Raw genomic sequence first — 14937 nt, 5'->3', positions numbered from 1 at the left:
CCTATTTTACTTTGACAGATGAGCATGTCCTCTGAAAGTTATTTTGATTAAGGATTTGTACACAAATGTATTTCTAAATTTCTTTAATTATTCATAAGGCAACTGTGAACATAAAACTCAATTTTCTAAACAGAACAGTCTTTACTTTGCCATGAGTAGTGAGTAGCAAAGCTGATCAGGACCTGAGCTTGCCAGGCTGCACCTTTGGGGCAGGCCACAGTCTACATGCCCAAAACCTGCCTGTTTGTAGACAGATATGACTTGCCAGAAACAGTGTCACAGTGTTACATAGGTGTGAAGACTTATTTAGAGCCAGTCACATATCTTAGAATTAATGGCTAAGTTAAGGTAATGAATTTTTAAAAACCTGTTTGTTCGAACAAGTTCTTGTGCTAAGTTTTCAAAATAATGTTTCCTGAGTTCAAACATCTATCTTAGTACATCTTCAAATGCTTCCCTTGCGTCGTTTTATCATAACCTAAAACCCTTATGTATACTTTTTATTAGAACTTTACCATTTAAAAAAATATTTGTATTTGAAAAATACTGGGGAGAAAAAAAACAGAAAGAAGAAGAATCATCCATAAGCTCAACACTTAAAACACTATATAGAAATTAAAAACCTGCACCCATCTAATTCCAATCTTGAAGGTACCCAATGTTAAAAGCTCACCACTTCCTGAGTTAATGTGGGCACACCTGGTCTCACAATGGACGGTAGACATTTTCTGAATGTGCATTACAACTCACCTGTCTGCTTTGACTGCTCTGTTGAGTTTTTTTACATCATTTCCCACATCTTTCTCCCAGGCTGTTCCTGAGGTACCGCTCCCTTCCTGTGTCTTGCTTTCTTCTGCCTTTCCTGATGCTTTTGCCTTGCTGTCCTTCCATTCCTTACAGTCTTCCATGCCTGTTGAGCAGGGAGCTTGGAGCGATAATGGAGCGTTAGGGTGAGCCTCTGTAGGAAGTAAGTACAACCCTGTGCAAATTTCATGGCTTCAGAAGCTTCTGAAAACCATCAGAGAACAGGCTCTTGGCATGTCCCATGCGGCTCGGGTGTCCTCATTCCCAAAGGGCTCCCAGTGCAGGAGCGTGGTCTCTCATTTCAAGAGTAGAGGCAATGGCCATCCAAACCCAAAGCGGGTGAGCGGCCTCTTCTGACCTAGGAAGGAAGCCTCCTGGAGGACGAGGGCAAAAGCAGGGGTGGTCAAAGCTCATCAGACTGTGGGGAACCAAAGTGTTCATCGTTTCTCCTGAAATTACCATGTTGTAAAGTCATGAACAAAACACCTCACGTGGCAGCTCGAAGTAACTTGACACAAACTTGAAACAATCTTCAGAGATTCAAAGCTTCTGAATTTCTCTGCACCTCAAGAAACCCTGAAGTCTATCATCATTTATTTGAATCTTTGAGTTCTTACTGCTTTTATTTATTTTGGGTTCCTCTAACGGGAGATCAGTAGTTCTCAAACTTTCTTCCATGCAGGAGACAGACCTTTGGACATACCCAGATTTTAACACACCCTAGACGAAATTTGAGGGAGAATAAAGCATTACAATAATTTATAATCACTTTTATTAGTGGTTCAGCAATAAATGTTCTTCAACATAAACTTCTTAGATTTCAGGTTATGCACATTTCCCTGCAAACTAATTATAACTCCACCCCTTCCTCTCTCACTCAGGAAAGAGTGAAATGCAAGTGAGATTTAACTTATTAAAGGGATAACCTTGAATTTGCTCAATTAATTTTTCAAAAAAGTAGATCATTCTCAAACACTGATATTTTACTTCTTATCAGTAAGAAATTACTTATACCATGTCTTATGACTAATGAAGACACACCAGGGTGTTGTAACACCTATGTGGAGGCCACATAGAAATCAGGGGTGGCCAAAGCTTGTCCATCTTCTGGCTTTTACTTGTAATCACACACCTAAAGGTCCAGATTCCACAGGTTCAGTCCCCATGTATTTGTACACTGCCAAGAGGTGAATGCAGAGGTGGTAGGGTGTGCTTGTAACACTGCTGAGTAGGAGTCCTGGTCTTAATAGCTCAGACACACGACCACACTGACAGGTGCAAAAAGGGATGACATCCTGGTGAAAGACATGCTCATGAGAAGACATGTGACCAAATCTGGTTCCTCTTGGTTGATGTTTCTGGGTTTGGGCATGGGGACAGACATTTCACCTTAATCCTACTATGATAATTTTCTTAATGCAGAAAAACCTATACCTGCTGAACGCCACCGAGGGTCTAGTCACAGACAAGAAAATATGCAGTCACAAGTTTTTCCTCCTCCTGCCCAGAAGTAAGAATTCTTTCCTCTAAAAATAAGTTTCCTTGGGACTTCCCTGGCAGTCCAGTGGTTAGGACTCCATGCTTCCATTACAGGGACCATGGGTTCAATCCCTGGTCGGGGAACTAAGATCCCACATGCCGTGCGGTGCAGCCAAAAAAATTAAAGTTTCCTTAACACCTACATTGTTATACTGCACAGAAGCACTGGCTTGTTGTGATTGGTAAAGATTTAATATTTCATTGCTTTGCAATGAAATTTAAAAAGGTGTTAAGTAGGTAACAACTTTAAAAAAACTGCTTAGAATTACAGAGACTGAACTAATATTTGGGTTAATTATTGGACTTAACTAAAAAATAACACTCGTCAAGTCTCCTCTTTTTATAAAATTAAAGGGAACAATTTTACTTATCTTGAAGGTTTTGGTGCCTCTCCTATTTTTAGATATGTTTTATTGGCCATTCCTGTTGATCCTTTGTGATGCACCTGTTCTGAGTATCTTCAGTGCAAGCAAAAAGTCAAACTTATTCATCTTGTGCTTTGCCCTTTAATTAATCTGAAATTCTTCCTTTCAGACCAATTCATCAAAAACCCATACCTCTGCCAAGTAAGTACAATGAAGGCACAAAAAGCAATATCAGGTATCAGCTAAGGCTGGCTCTTCACGTCTGAGCCACCTGGGGGTCCAGTGCAACACTGCCTCTTCCAGCTGGAGTATCTTAGTATCCTCTCTAGCTTGTTTCCTCATCTGTAAAACGGGGCCAAGAATATTTATTTCATGGAGCTGTTCTGAAAAGTAAATAGATTTGAGATCATTTTTACTTTTTTCTTTTTTAGTTTTGATTGAATATTTTACTGGTCATCTTTTATTTATTTAATTTTTTTTCACAACAACAATGCAACTATTTTCAAAATAAGATGATTAAGTAAAACAACATATTGTGCTTGGTACACAAAAGGTCTTCAATAAATGATAGCTATTTAAATTGAATCTAAAATACATTTTAATGATCGTAAAATATATCTACAGAGGGTGCCCTGAAAAGAAGATCTGGCAAATATCTGGATAATTTTCCCTAGGCTAATAATACAATACCCTAAAAATATATGAAGTCAGACTTACAGAACACAACTGCCCAAACCTTGATTTACTTTCTACTCAATGTAGGAAAAAAATGAAAACACAAAATAAAACCCTACTGTACATGGATAATTTGGAAAATATTCCAAAATAATCAAGATTCAATAAATTTAAATAAAGAGAATAATTATTATATACAAAAAGTATGTGTGTTTATATAAACATAAATCTTTTCTTAGGCTTTAATTGGATTTTTGATTCATCTTAAATAAAAGAAACAAACTTTCCTAAAATTCTGAACACAAAGTGAAATAGTATAGCTATAGAAATTTTATTGTTTTTTTATTATGTAAAGCTTTATTATACCCTTTATTGTTTTTCAACCCAAGTCATTCTTTCAATTGACAAATTCTTATTGACTCTCTGCCATGTGCCAGGCAATATTTTAGACACAGAGGATACAGCAGTGAATAAAACAGAGTCCCTTCCTTTATGGAGCTTCTTTTCTACTAGAGGAGAAATAAACAACTAGATAAGCCATACAATATCAGGCAAATGTTAAAGTGATATAAAGAAAAATAAAGCAAGGTGGCAGCGGGTGGGTAGAGAGAGGAATGGAGACAGTGAGAGCTGCTGTGGTCAGGGAAGACCTCACCTGTAAAATGGGGTCTGATAGCTCCTCCCATAAAGGGCGCAAGTGAAGGCAAAGTGAGCTAAGATGTGAGAAACAGGACGGGGCTGGCACATATTCAGGGATCAGAAAATGTCAGCCTTTAACTCCCCCAACTGCCCAAACTGCGGAAACCACCAACCTCCTTGTACTATGTACTTTAGGAGAGCGTGACCTCCCACCCTCTTTTGCTGCTCCCACCCGGGAATACTGTCCCCATCTGTCAGAACACAGCCTTCCTTCATACTCAGCCCTCCTGGGCCTGCCAAGCCCTCATTGCTCCCTCCTGTTAACAATGGTGGCTGTCACCTTTGAACGTCCAGGGCACTTTTATCTGAAGCAGTTGGTTCATCTAAGCCTGTTTCTCTTGCAGACTTCCCCTCCTAAGAAAGGACAACTCTAGTTGCTCTGATCAAAAACCTTAGAGTCACCCATGACTCCTCACTTTCTTTCTTTTTTTTTTTTTATAAATGTATTTATTTATTTTTGGGTGCATTGGGTCTTCGTTGCTGCGCGTGGGCTTTCTCTAGCTGCGGCGAGCGGGTGCTACTCTTCGTTGCGGTGCACGGGCTTCTCATTGCGGTGGCTTCTCTTGTTGCGGAACATGGGCTCTAGGCATGCAGGCTTCAGTAGTTGTGGCACGTGGGCTCAGTAATTGTGGCTCACAGGCTTATTTGCTCTGCAGCATGTGGGATCTTCCTGGACCAGGGCTTGAACCTGTGTCCCCTGCATTGGCAGGCAGATTCTTAACCACTGTGCCACCGGGGAAGTCCCCTCACTTGCTTTCTTCACACACCTTCCAGCTGTTCCTTCAAAATACATTTGGAATCCAGTCACTCTCGCTAATTCTGCTGACGCCATCTGTTCCAAGCCACCATCACCTCCTGCCTGGGCTTGCAAGACTCAACTGGCCTCCTCTCTCTGCTCTCGCCCCCTTCTATCTATTTCCAGCCCTGGAGTCAGAGTGACCTTGTTAAAAGACAGGCAAATCACACTATTCTGTTCAAAACCCTCCAAAAGCTTCCCAGACCATGCTTGTTAAAGCTCAAGTCATGCTAAGTGTCCACTGGATCCCACAAACCTGGTCCCTTCACCACCTCCTGTATGACTTCATCCCTTATTCTTCACCCCTTTTCTCACTGCAGTCCAGGCACAGTGGCCCCTTCTCTATTCCTCAAATATGCCAGGCCCTTGCATTCACTGTTCCTTACACCTGCAACATTGTTTCCTCAGATATCCACAGGCCTCCTCCCTCTCCTACAGATCTTACCCAAGTGTCACCTCAGTGAGGCTCTCCCTGACCAGCCTATTTAAACATACTACTTATCTGAAGCTATCCCCACCCACTTCCCTGCCTATTTTTCTTCATAGCACTTATGACTTTGTAATATTGTATATATATTTACTTATGTCTTTTTTGCCTATCTCACTCCATTAAAATTTAAGCTCCAAGAAGGAGGGGCATTTTGCTGTTTTGTTGACTGCTGTATATTCCCAAAGCCTTGATCCATGGCAGGTACACAATAAAGAATGAATGACTGAGTGGATGAATGAATGAATGAATACAGCTAAGTATTTTCTCCATTTCATGTGTCTCCATGTCTCCACATTTAGACGGTAAGCTCCTTGAGGGAGTTTATGCCTTAGGGCAGAAATTCTCAATCATTTTGACCTCAGGACCATTCTAACACTCTTAAAATCATTGCAGACCCAAAGAACTATGGTTTATGTGTTTCTTTCTGATGATATTTAATGTATTAGTTAGAAGACATTTAAAACATTTATGAATCCATTTTAAAAATATTAAACTCATTACATGTTAACAACATATTTTTAGGAAAAAAATATATTTTCCAAGCAAAAAAAATTTAGGGGGAAGAGTGGCATTGTTTTACATTTTTAAAATCTCTTTAATGCCTGGGATAACAGAGGCAGCTGAATTCTCATATCTGCGTCTACATTCAATCTGTTACAATATGTTTTACTGGTCGAACTATATGAGGAAAATTGGGCATCACAGAGATATGTATTTGGAAAAAACCTCACAAATGCCCTGAAAGAATCTTGGGGATTCCCAGGGTCCTCAGACCTCACTTCGAGAAGCACAACTCTTAAGGATTTTTTGGTGTGTGTGATTTTTTTATGTGTGTGATTTTTCAGTGTGTGTTCCTTGTAGCTCCCAGCACAGTGTTGAGGTATAGGCAGAGTAACTGCTAAAATATAATGGGATCCACTGATTTTTCAAATCCCTTTCAGGATTTCCAGAAGGGGGAAGCCCAACTGTGGATGGCCCATTACCCAGCTTTTCATCTAATTCCAATTTGTCAGAACAGGTATGAAATGAACTCGTTATCAGTAAACTGCAGGAAAGGGCATGACTCCTTATAAGAGAGACTTTGGAGTGAAGCTTGGGGACAGATTCTATTTTAAGTGAGCCTGTGAGTTGTCATTTGCTGATGGGTACAGAATACATTTTTTTCCCAACTGTTAAGACTTTGCTCCATTTATTCTAATTTGTATTCTGGATGCCATAAATAACAATTGGTGTTTCTTCAAAACTAGCAAAGAAGTGTGTTGTTTTTATTGTTCTTCCTCTCACATAGATTCTATTTAAACTATGTAATTTTTCAGAATAGATCTGTGGAGGCATATGATATTAAAACACATAAAATAGCAGTTTAAAAAAAGACATAGAAAGGACTCGGTGTGCCCTTGGGCAAGTCTCTAAGCTTCCTCAAATGTAAAATAGGGATGACAGCATGTATTCATCTTGCCTTCAAAGTTGTTACAAGAATCAAATAAGATATTTGTAAAAACACTTTGGAAATTATAAAACGCTCCACAAAGCAATGGTAAGATCATAATAGAAAGGGAGATGATAACTTATTTAGGAGAAAGGAATAAATGGTTCAGGAATATAGCAGGATTAGGTCTCAAGTTCAAATACTAAGTCTATCCCCTACAGCCAAACTGGGGAAAAGTCAATTATATAATCCTTGTGGTTGATCAAAAGAAGCATAAAACTCATTTTCAGATTACTGGCCCAAATGTACTTAGGCCTTTCTGGTAATGCAAAATGGGACTTTGTTTCTAGTGCACAGAAGGTTCAGTGTCATTGAAGGGCCATCTCATGCTTAATAATGCCCTCTCACTCACAGGAAGCTGACGTTCACTGTAAACCATGGTACGCTGGTGCCTGCGATCGAAAGTCGGCCGAAGAGGCATTATACAGATCAAACAAGGTCTGACCATTTTAAAATCTCATGTTGTGTCCTCAGCCTATATTGGCACAGTTGTCATCCCGATAATATGCTAATTAAGTAATTGCAACAATTATGGATGCAGGGATCTTTTCTCTTTACTTACTCAAGAGGAACTGCCATCCCCTCCTCTCTTTGAAGCACCTCCCTCTTTCTTTGTTCCTCCATCTTATTGCTGCTTGTCCTTTCATCTATACATGGATCCATAGGCTCCACTGCTCTCCAAATAGTGGAAGAGAAGAAAGCTCTGGAGGGGATCTCTGTAAGGCTTGGTGCTACATGAGATCCATCCAGGAGTGAGATGTAACAGACTATTTTGGATCAATGCTTGGGATAAAAGATTGGGATCAAGATAGCAAAAAGTACTGGGAAGTAAATTTTTGGAGAGTCCAAGCCCAGTCATATAGGAACACTAGAACAGTCTGGACAATCCAAGATTAAAGTGCCACTTTTCTTTTTCTTTCTCTTTTCTCCGCCCACTTGCACCTTGCCTTGTCAGAATATACTGTTTTTTTGTGGGGTTATTTGGGCTGCACTGGGTCTTCGTTTGCTTTGTGCGGGCTTTCTCTAGTTGTGGCTAGCAGGGGCTACTCTTCGTTGTGGTGCACGGGTTTCTCATTGCGGTGGCTTCTCTTGTTGCAGAGCACGGGCCCTAGAGTGCAAGGGCTTCCATAATTGTGGCACGTGGGTTCAGTAGTTGTGGCTCATGGGCTCTAGAGCACAGGTTCAGTAGCTGTGGTGCACAGGCTTAGTTGCTCTGCAGCATGTGGGATCTTCTCAGACCAGGGATAGAGTCCCTTGTCCCCTGCATTGGCAGGCAGATTCTTAACCACTGCGCCACTAGGGAAGTCCAGACTATACTGTTTTCTGCCACCGTTGTTTAGTCCTAGCTCTACAATGAAATATATTAAATGCTTTCCATCAGTCCTGTTGCTTCCTTAGTTATCTCTTTTTGTTTGGTGAAGCTCACCTGTAGTAGATTCTCAGGAAGGACTGTGCTTACGTTATTCCCTGAGTTCTTGCACGTTCGAAACTGTTTTTCATAGCCTGATACCCGGAGGAAACCTTGGCTGGATGTAAAATCCTTGGCTTGAGTTTTTAAAAGTGTTGCTCCACTGGATTGCCTTGATGCTTCTGAGAACTCTGATGCTAATGTTACTTTCTTGCCCTTATATGTAATTTGATATTTTAATCTGATGGCTCTGCAGATTTTTTTCTTTTTAAAGTCTAATAGTTTCACCAGATTATGTCTCTGAGTGGATTTCCAGGTCGATGTTTTCAGGTAGATGGAAACCCTTTCAATATGTAGATTTAAGTTTTCTCTTATTTCCAAAACATTTTCTTAAATTATAGTATTAAAGAGTAGTTCTGTTTCATTATTTTGTTTTTTTTCAAGGACTCACATTACATGTATTTTAGACCTTTCTTTGGGGGGGTCTTTCTTTCAATCCAACCACTCTGATGTTATTGTACTTTTTTTTTTTTAATCTCTCTCTTTTTTTTTCTTTCTTGGTTGTTTCCATGCCCTCCTTCAGTCATTTATTAAATCTTCATTTAAGGCTATTGTCCCTTGGGCATCTTGTAATTTCTTCTTCATTTCTGATACAGGTTTGTCTTTCTTTTCAACTTCTTTCCCAGGTTTTTGTTTTGTTTTTTTAATTAATTAATTAATTAATTTATTTATTTATTTTTGGCTGCGTTGGGTCTTCATTGCTGCACGTGGGCTTTCTCTAGTTGCAGTGAGTGGGGGCTACTCTTCGTTGCGGTGCGCAGGCTTCTCATTGCAGTGGCTTCTCTTGTTGCAGAGCACAGGCCCTAGGTACATGGGCTTCAGTAGTTGTGGGCTCAGTAGTTGTGGCTTGCAGGCTTGAGAGCACAGGCTCATTAGTTGTGGTGCATGTGCTTAGCTGCTCCATGGCATGTGGGATCTTCCTGGACCAGGGCTTGAACCCATGTCCCCTGCATTGGCAGGCAGATTCTTAACCACTGAGCCACCAGGTAAGCACTTTTTCCCAGGTTTGATCAACTCTTATTGCATTCCTTCTTCCTGTTTTTGTCTATTTTTCATTCATAATTTTTGAATTTATGACTGTAGAATATTTTACAAGATATTTAATTAAATTTGGAATGTTGTGTTACAATTTTTTTTCTGGTTCAACATAAATTTTTGGAGAGAGAATATTTATCAGCTGAAATGTTTTGATTCCCAATATTTGCTTTCTTCTTATAGCACTTTTGAATGGAATTTGTTTGATATATTTTTTTATTCATAGGCAATTTGTGAACATGGTTCCTAGTTCAAGAGTGCCCTTTAGGTCTGATCTTAATGTGTCCCTTCACACATTTCCAAAGCCTATAAACGTAAGATCTTATTTGGTGCCTCAAAAAGCTAACATTTACCTCTTTCAGAATTTTCTATAAGTATATATTTTACTGAAGTATTTTCTTGCAAAATAATAAAACAAGCTCTAATTGGTAATCAAAATCATATACCTAAATAATTACCTTTTGAATATAATATAGGTAGTTTTCATAAACTGATTTTTAACCTATGGAAATACAAGTAACACTAATCATAATTATTCTTTCTTTTAATAAACAGGATGGATCATTTCTTATTCGGAAAAGCTCTGGCCATGATTCCAAACAGCCATATACACTAGTTGTATTTTTTAATAAGCGAGTATATAATATCCCTGTGCGATTTATTGAAGCAACAAAACAGTATGCTTTGGGCAGAAAGAAAACTGGTGAAGAGGTCAGTAATTTCTCTTCTAATCCAACTCTATAACTGTGTTTTGAGCACAATGCCATCATACTGTATTAGGTGCCAGAAATGAGGAGAAAGGATACAAGAGTACTTGGTCTAAGGCTTGCACATTGTCATAGAGTACGAGATAAAATACTATGTTTGGGCAGTATATCCTATGAGACAACAGAAAGGAGGAAAGACTGGTATGATGTAAAAGCTATATCTTTTATCCTGTTGCTTAATGAGGTCAGTCTGACTCAGCATTTTGTTTGTTTTGTTTTTTAGATTCCACATATAAGTGAAATCATATGGTATTTGTCTTTGTCTGACTTACTTCACTTAGTGTAACACCCTCTAGGTCCACCCATGTTGTCACAAATGGCACAATTTTTATGGCTGAGTAATATTCCATTGTATATATATCACATCATCTTTACCTATTCATCTTTTGATGGACACTTAGTTTGCTTCCATATCTTGGCTACTGTAAATAATGCTTGTATGAACATCAGAGTGTATATATCTTTTTGAATTAGTGTTTTCATTTTCTTTGGATATATACCCAGGAGAGGAATTGGTGGATCATATGGCAGTTCTATTTTTAATTTTTTGAGGAATCCCCATACTATTTTCCATAGTTGTCCTACCAATGTACATTCCCACCAACAGTGCACGTGGGTTCCCTTTTCTTCACATCCTCACAAGCATGTTGTTTCTTGTCTTTTTGATAATAGCCATTCTCACAGGTGTGATGTGATATCTCATTGTGGTTCTGATTTTCATTTTCCTGATTATTAGTGATGTTGAGCATCATTTCATATGCCTGTTGGCCATCTGCATGTCTTCTTCAGAAAAATGTCTACTCAGGTCCTCTGCCCATTTTTTAATTAGATTGCTTATTTGTTTGTTTGATACTGAGTTACATGAGTTCTTTATATATTTTGGATATTATCCCCTTATCAGACATATTATTTGCAAATATCTTCTCTCATTCAGTAGATTGCCTTTTTCTTTTGTTGATGTTTTCCTTTGTTATGCAAAATGTTTTTAGTTTGGTGTAGTCCCATTTGTTTATTTGTGCTTTTGTCACCCTTGCTTGAGGAGACATGTCCAAAAACTATTGCTAAGACCAATGTCAAAGAGCATACTGCTTATGTTTTCTTCTGGGATTTTTATGGTTTCAGGTCTTACATTTAAATCTTTAATTCATTTTGAGTCTTTTTTTGTATATGGTATAATAAAATGGTCTAAAATTTTCTGTTCATCAAAGGTCACAATCAACAGAGTAAAAAGGCAACCTATGAAATGGGAGAAAATATTTGCAAATTATGTGTCTGATAAGAGGTTAATATCCAGAATATGTAAAGAACTCTTATAACTTTGTAGTATAGTTTAATGTAGTCCTATTTGTCTATTTTTTGTTTTGTTGCCTGTGCTTTTGGTGTAACATCCAAGAAATCATTGCCAAATGCAGTCTCATGAAGCTTTCTCTCTCTTTTCTTCGAGGAGTTTTATAGTTTGGAGTTTTATTTTGCTTTTAATAAAGTCTCAGAGAGTTAGAAAATGCAAAACTCTGAAAACACGAAACACTGATCAAGACCAAATGGGTTTTAAAATATAGATTGCATTATCATTTCACACCAGTTAAACTTTAACAGAACTGTCTGCTTCTCCCTACTCACAAAAACCTTCATTCTCACTGAAACCTTTATATGACAAATTTTTTAAACTATATGCTCCTCAACAGTAATCAGTGGTAGGATATGGTGGTGATCCTAGTAGGACAGAGTGACTTTGGATGGATGGTTACATTCTAAAGCCTCCCCAGGGACTTCCCTGGTGGCGCAGTGGTTAAGAATCCGCCTGCCAATGCAGGAGAAATGGGTTTGAGCCCTGGTCTGGGAAGATCCCACATGCTGCGGAGCAGCTAAGCCTGTGCACCACAACTACTGAGCCTGTGCTCTAGAGCCCACGAGCCACAACTACTGAAGCCCGTGCACCTAGAGCCCGTGCTCCGCAACAAGAGAAGGCAGCGCACCGCAACGAAGAATAGCCCCCACTCCCTGCAACTAGAGAAAGCCCACGCACAGCAACGAAAGACCCAATGCAGCCAAATAAATAATAAAAAATTTTTTTAATAAAAGCCTCCCCAGGGGTCCAGTACTTCTGTAAGAGGCTTAAGGGTGGGTGGAGGCGCTGTCCTTTTTAGTGGTACTGAAATTCACTCAGATAAATTTTGAGCTCTCAGAGGGGCTCTGGACTTCCTTGTCCTGCTAGGAAACTCTGATAAACAGTGGTTCTTCTTGGCTTAAAGAATCTTCATTCCTACCTCAGAATGAATAGATCAGAGCTTCACCCCACTCCCCAATTATCCAGCCTATGGATACCAAAATAAATACATATTATTATAATAGCATCTGGAAGTACTGACAGAGTCCTTTAAAACACTTACTTAAATTATCTATAATGAAAAGATAATTTCTCCCATATACTGAACATCTGAATTGAAAAATGAAAACTTTGGTTACATGATGTCAACCATGTGGAGATCTTGAAAATTCTGTTTGTCTGTATTTGTGTTTGGGTATTCATGGGTAGAAAAAGTAACTAGTTGATTAACTGTTTAACTTTTTTTTCAAATGTTTTGACATTATGTGGATACATATTGAGTATTTTATCGCTCTGAGATCTGTTTGCTTTATTTTATTGACTATGGGATTTTGAGTTATCAAACAATTGTTTTTCTGTCCATGTATGAATATCACAAATACACTGAATTAGTGTAGACCAAAAACAAAGTGTTAAGGGGAAACTGCAACTAAGTTATGCTCAATCCTTCTTTCAGTCAAATCACAAATATGCCACAAGTCCAGTCCCTACTTCAAACATTTCAACTCAGCTCAACCCCCTACTTCAAACATTTTAATCCCCAAACTCTGCAACAAAGCAATCCTCAGAAATATTCAGAAGAGTATAAGGACAGAATGAGATGCTTATTTGTATAAGCAAAGCAACTCTCTCTTATATTTACTGGGTTCAGAACACTTTTTCACTTGGAATTCACTTCAAAGAGGTTGTACCATTTCATTTCCTGGTGTGTTAGTCCATAAATTTAACTTCCAACTGCATTCAGTTTAACAATATGCTGTGCCAAACGAACAGAATGAATGTCTTTATGAATATCATAAAAACAATTCATTGGCAAGTACAGGAGGTCTGAATGATTGAAGAGAAAGTAAGAAATAAGGACTAAAGGTACTTGAAAGTCTCTGTCTCTCCTCCCTGACCTAATATTCAGAAGCCAATTATCTAAAAGATGTTTTATTATCTAAAAGGTGTTTCATTTGAAAAATGACTAGTATTCTGAATACTTTATTTATTTAATATATAATATTTGGAAGCTATCCAAATAATTAATAAAGGCTTTTAAACATTTTTTATTCCAGATGTTTATCTTTATATGAAAAACTAAGAGAAAATGAAGTCAATTGGTGGTAACTGCTAAATTATATGGCAGTGTTGCAAAACAGTTACCACTTTAAAAAAATGAGTCTAAATGCATTTATCTGATGATCGTGAGCTTGTAGCACTTTTGTATAATCAATGCATTTCATTTATTTGTCTGTGTTATACTTATTTTATCTTTCATTTAAAACATTGATCATTTTTAAGAAAAAAATTGTGATAGCCTTAAACTAAAACCAATAGACAATAGGAATTAATATATGGAAAAATATGTATGTATAGTAAGAGCTTAGCATGAAATTTCATTATTAACTAGGCACTAATTTAGCTCTAAACTTACTGGGAGCTAAAGGAAAAATGGGTATATGAGGGTTTATAAAGGTTTCCTTATTTATTCAAAAAAAAGAAAACAAAAACAAACATGAATTAACCTGGGAAATAACTCTCTTCACATTAAATTCTAACGTTAATTTACTACATCAGTCCTTGTATCTAATACATGCAACATAACAGATAATCTATGTTTTATAAAAATGTAGAGAAATTCAATGTATGACAGTTTTACACTTGGCACTAAATAAAAAACAAAATATTAAAATATTACATCATAACTCAAGAAAGTAATTTTCTCTAAGAAGTTATACTAATTGAGGATGTCTGTTGTGTTTTCAGTCTTATTGAATGGCCAGGGTCTGCCACCTCAAAGGTTACAGACATTGTTAAATTAGACTTGTTTGGATAGAATGTCATCTGGGACCTAGTAACTCTGACTAACTTGAAAGAGTTGGAGAAGATGGGAGGAGTGGAGTTCATTGTTAATATAAATGCCAATTTATAATTCATCTATGTTTTCTTGTTCTAGTACTTTGGAAGTGTTGCTGAAATCATCAAGAATCATCAACACAGTCCCCTGGTTCTTATTGACAGTCAGAATAACACAAAAGATTCCACAAGACTGAAATATGCAGTTAAAGTTTCATAAATTAAAAACAAATTTTTAAAGGAAGTCAACATCATTGCTTCAGACATTTTACCTACTTCTACTTTTGAGGAAAAAGTCCAAAAACTTCATATTTTGGATTATGAATCATCCAGTAATAAAACAGAAGATGAGGAAGCTGTTGAGGTGGTCATCGATTTCCTTATAAGAAGCTCACATGGACATGTTCTGTTGCCTGACTTGATGAACTGTTAATATCTGGTGAGGCTGAGAATATGCTACTAATATTCTCCAAATAAATGTCTTTATTTAAAAAAACAGGTGTAAAGTATTTTCAGTCATGTAAGAAAATAATACGATACTTCCAGAATAAGAAAATGATACTCTTGGATAAAACAAAGCTGCTGAAAATTTAGACCACCACAATGGTCCTAGTGCCCCAGTGTAACTAGGATGCCTACTGTCAG

General features: G+C 37.8%; 1 protein-coding gene across 1 annotated transcript in view; it reads left to right on the top strand.

Annotated features, from left to right (window-relative positions):
• The window catches only part of BLNK (B cell linker), a gene marked incomplete at its 5' end in the record, with an annotated part of 82148 nt that overhangs the window by 66201 nt on the left and 1010 nt on the right, over positions 1-14937 (top strand). The window contains 6 exons of the mRNA XM_079717590.1: positions 2227-2314; positions 2878-2909; positions 6310-6386; positions 7212-7295; positions 9916-10071; positions 14393-14731. Of these exons, the coding sequence (XP_079573716.1) occupies positions 2227-2314; positions 2878-2909; positions 6310-6386; positions 7212-7295; positions 9916-10071; positions 14393-14512 (557 nt within the window). The 3' untranslated portion in view covers positions 14513-14731. The remainder of the gene's footprint in view (positions 1-2226; positions 2315-2877; positions 2910-6309; positions 6387-7211; positions 7296-9915; positions 10072-14392; positions 14732-14937) is intronic.

Source organism: Hyperoodon ampullatus, assembly GCF_949752795.1.
Source record: "Hyperoodon ampullatus genome assembly, chromosome: 1".
Taxonomy (NCBI): domain Eukaryota; kingdom Metazoa; phylum Chordata; class Mammalia; order Artiodactyla; family Ziphiidae; genus Hyperoodon; species Hyperoodon ampullatus.
This window is presented reverse-complemented; position numbering and strand designations above follow the sequence as displayed.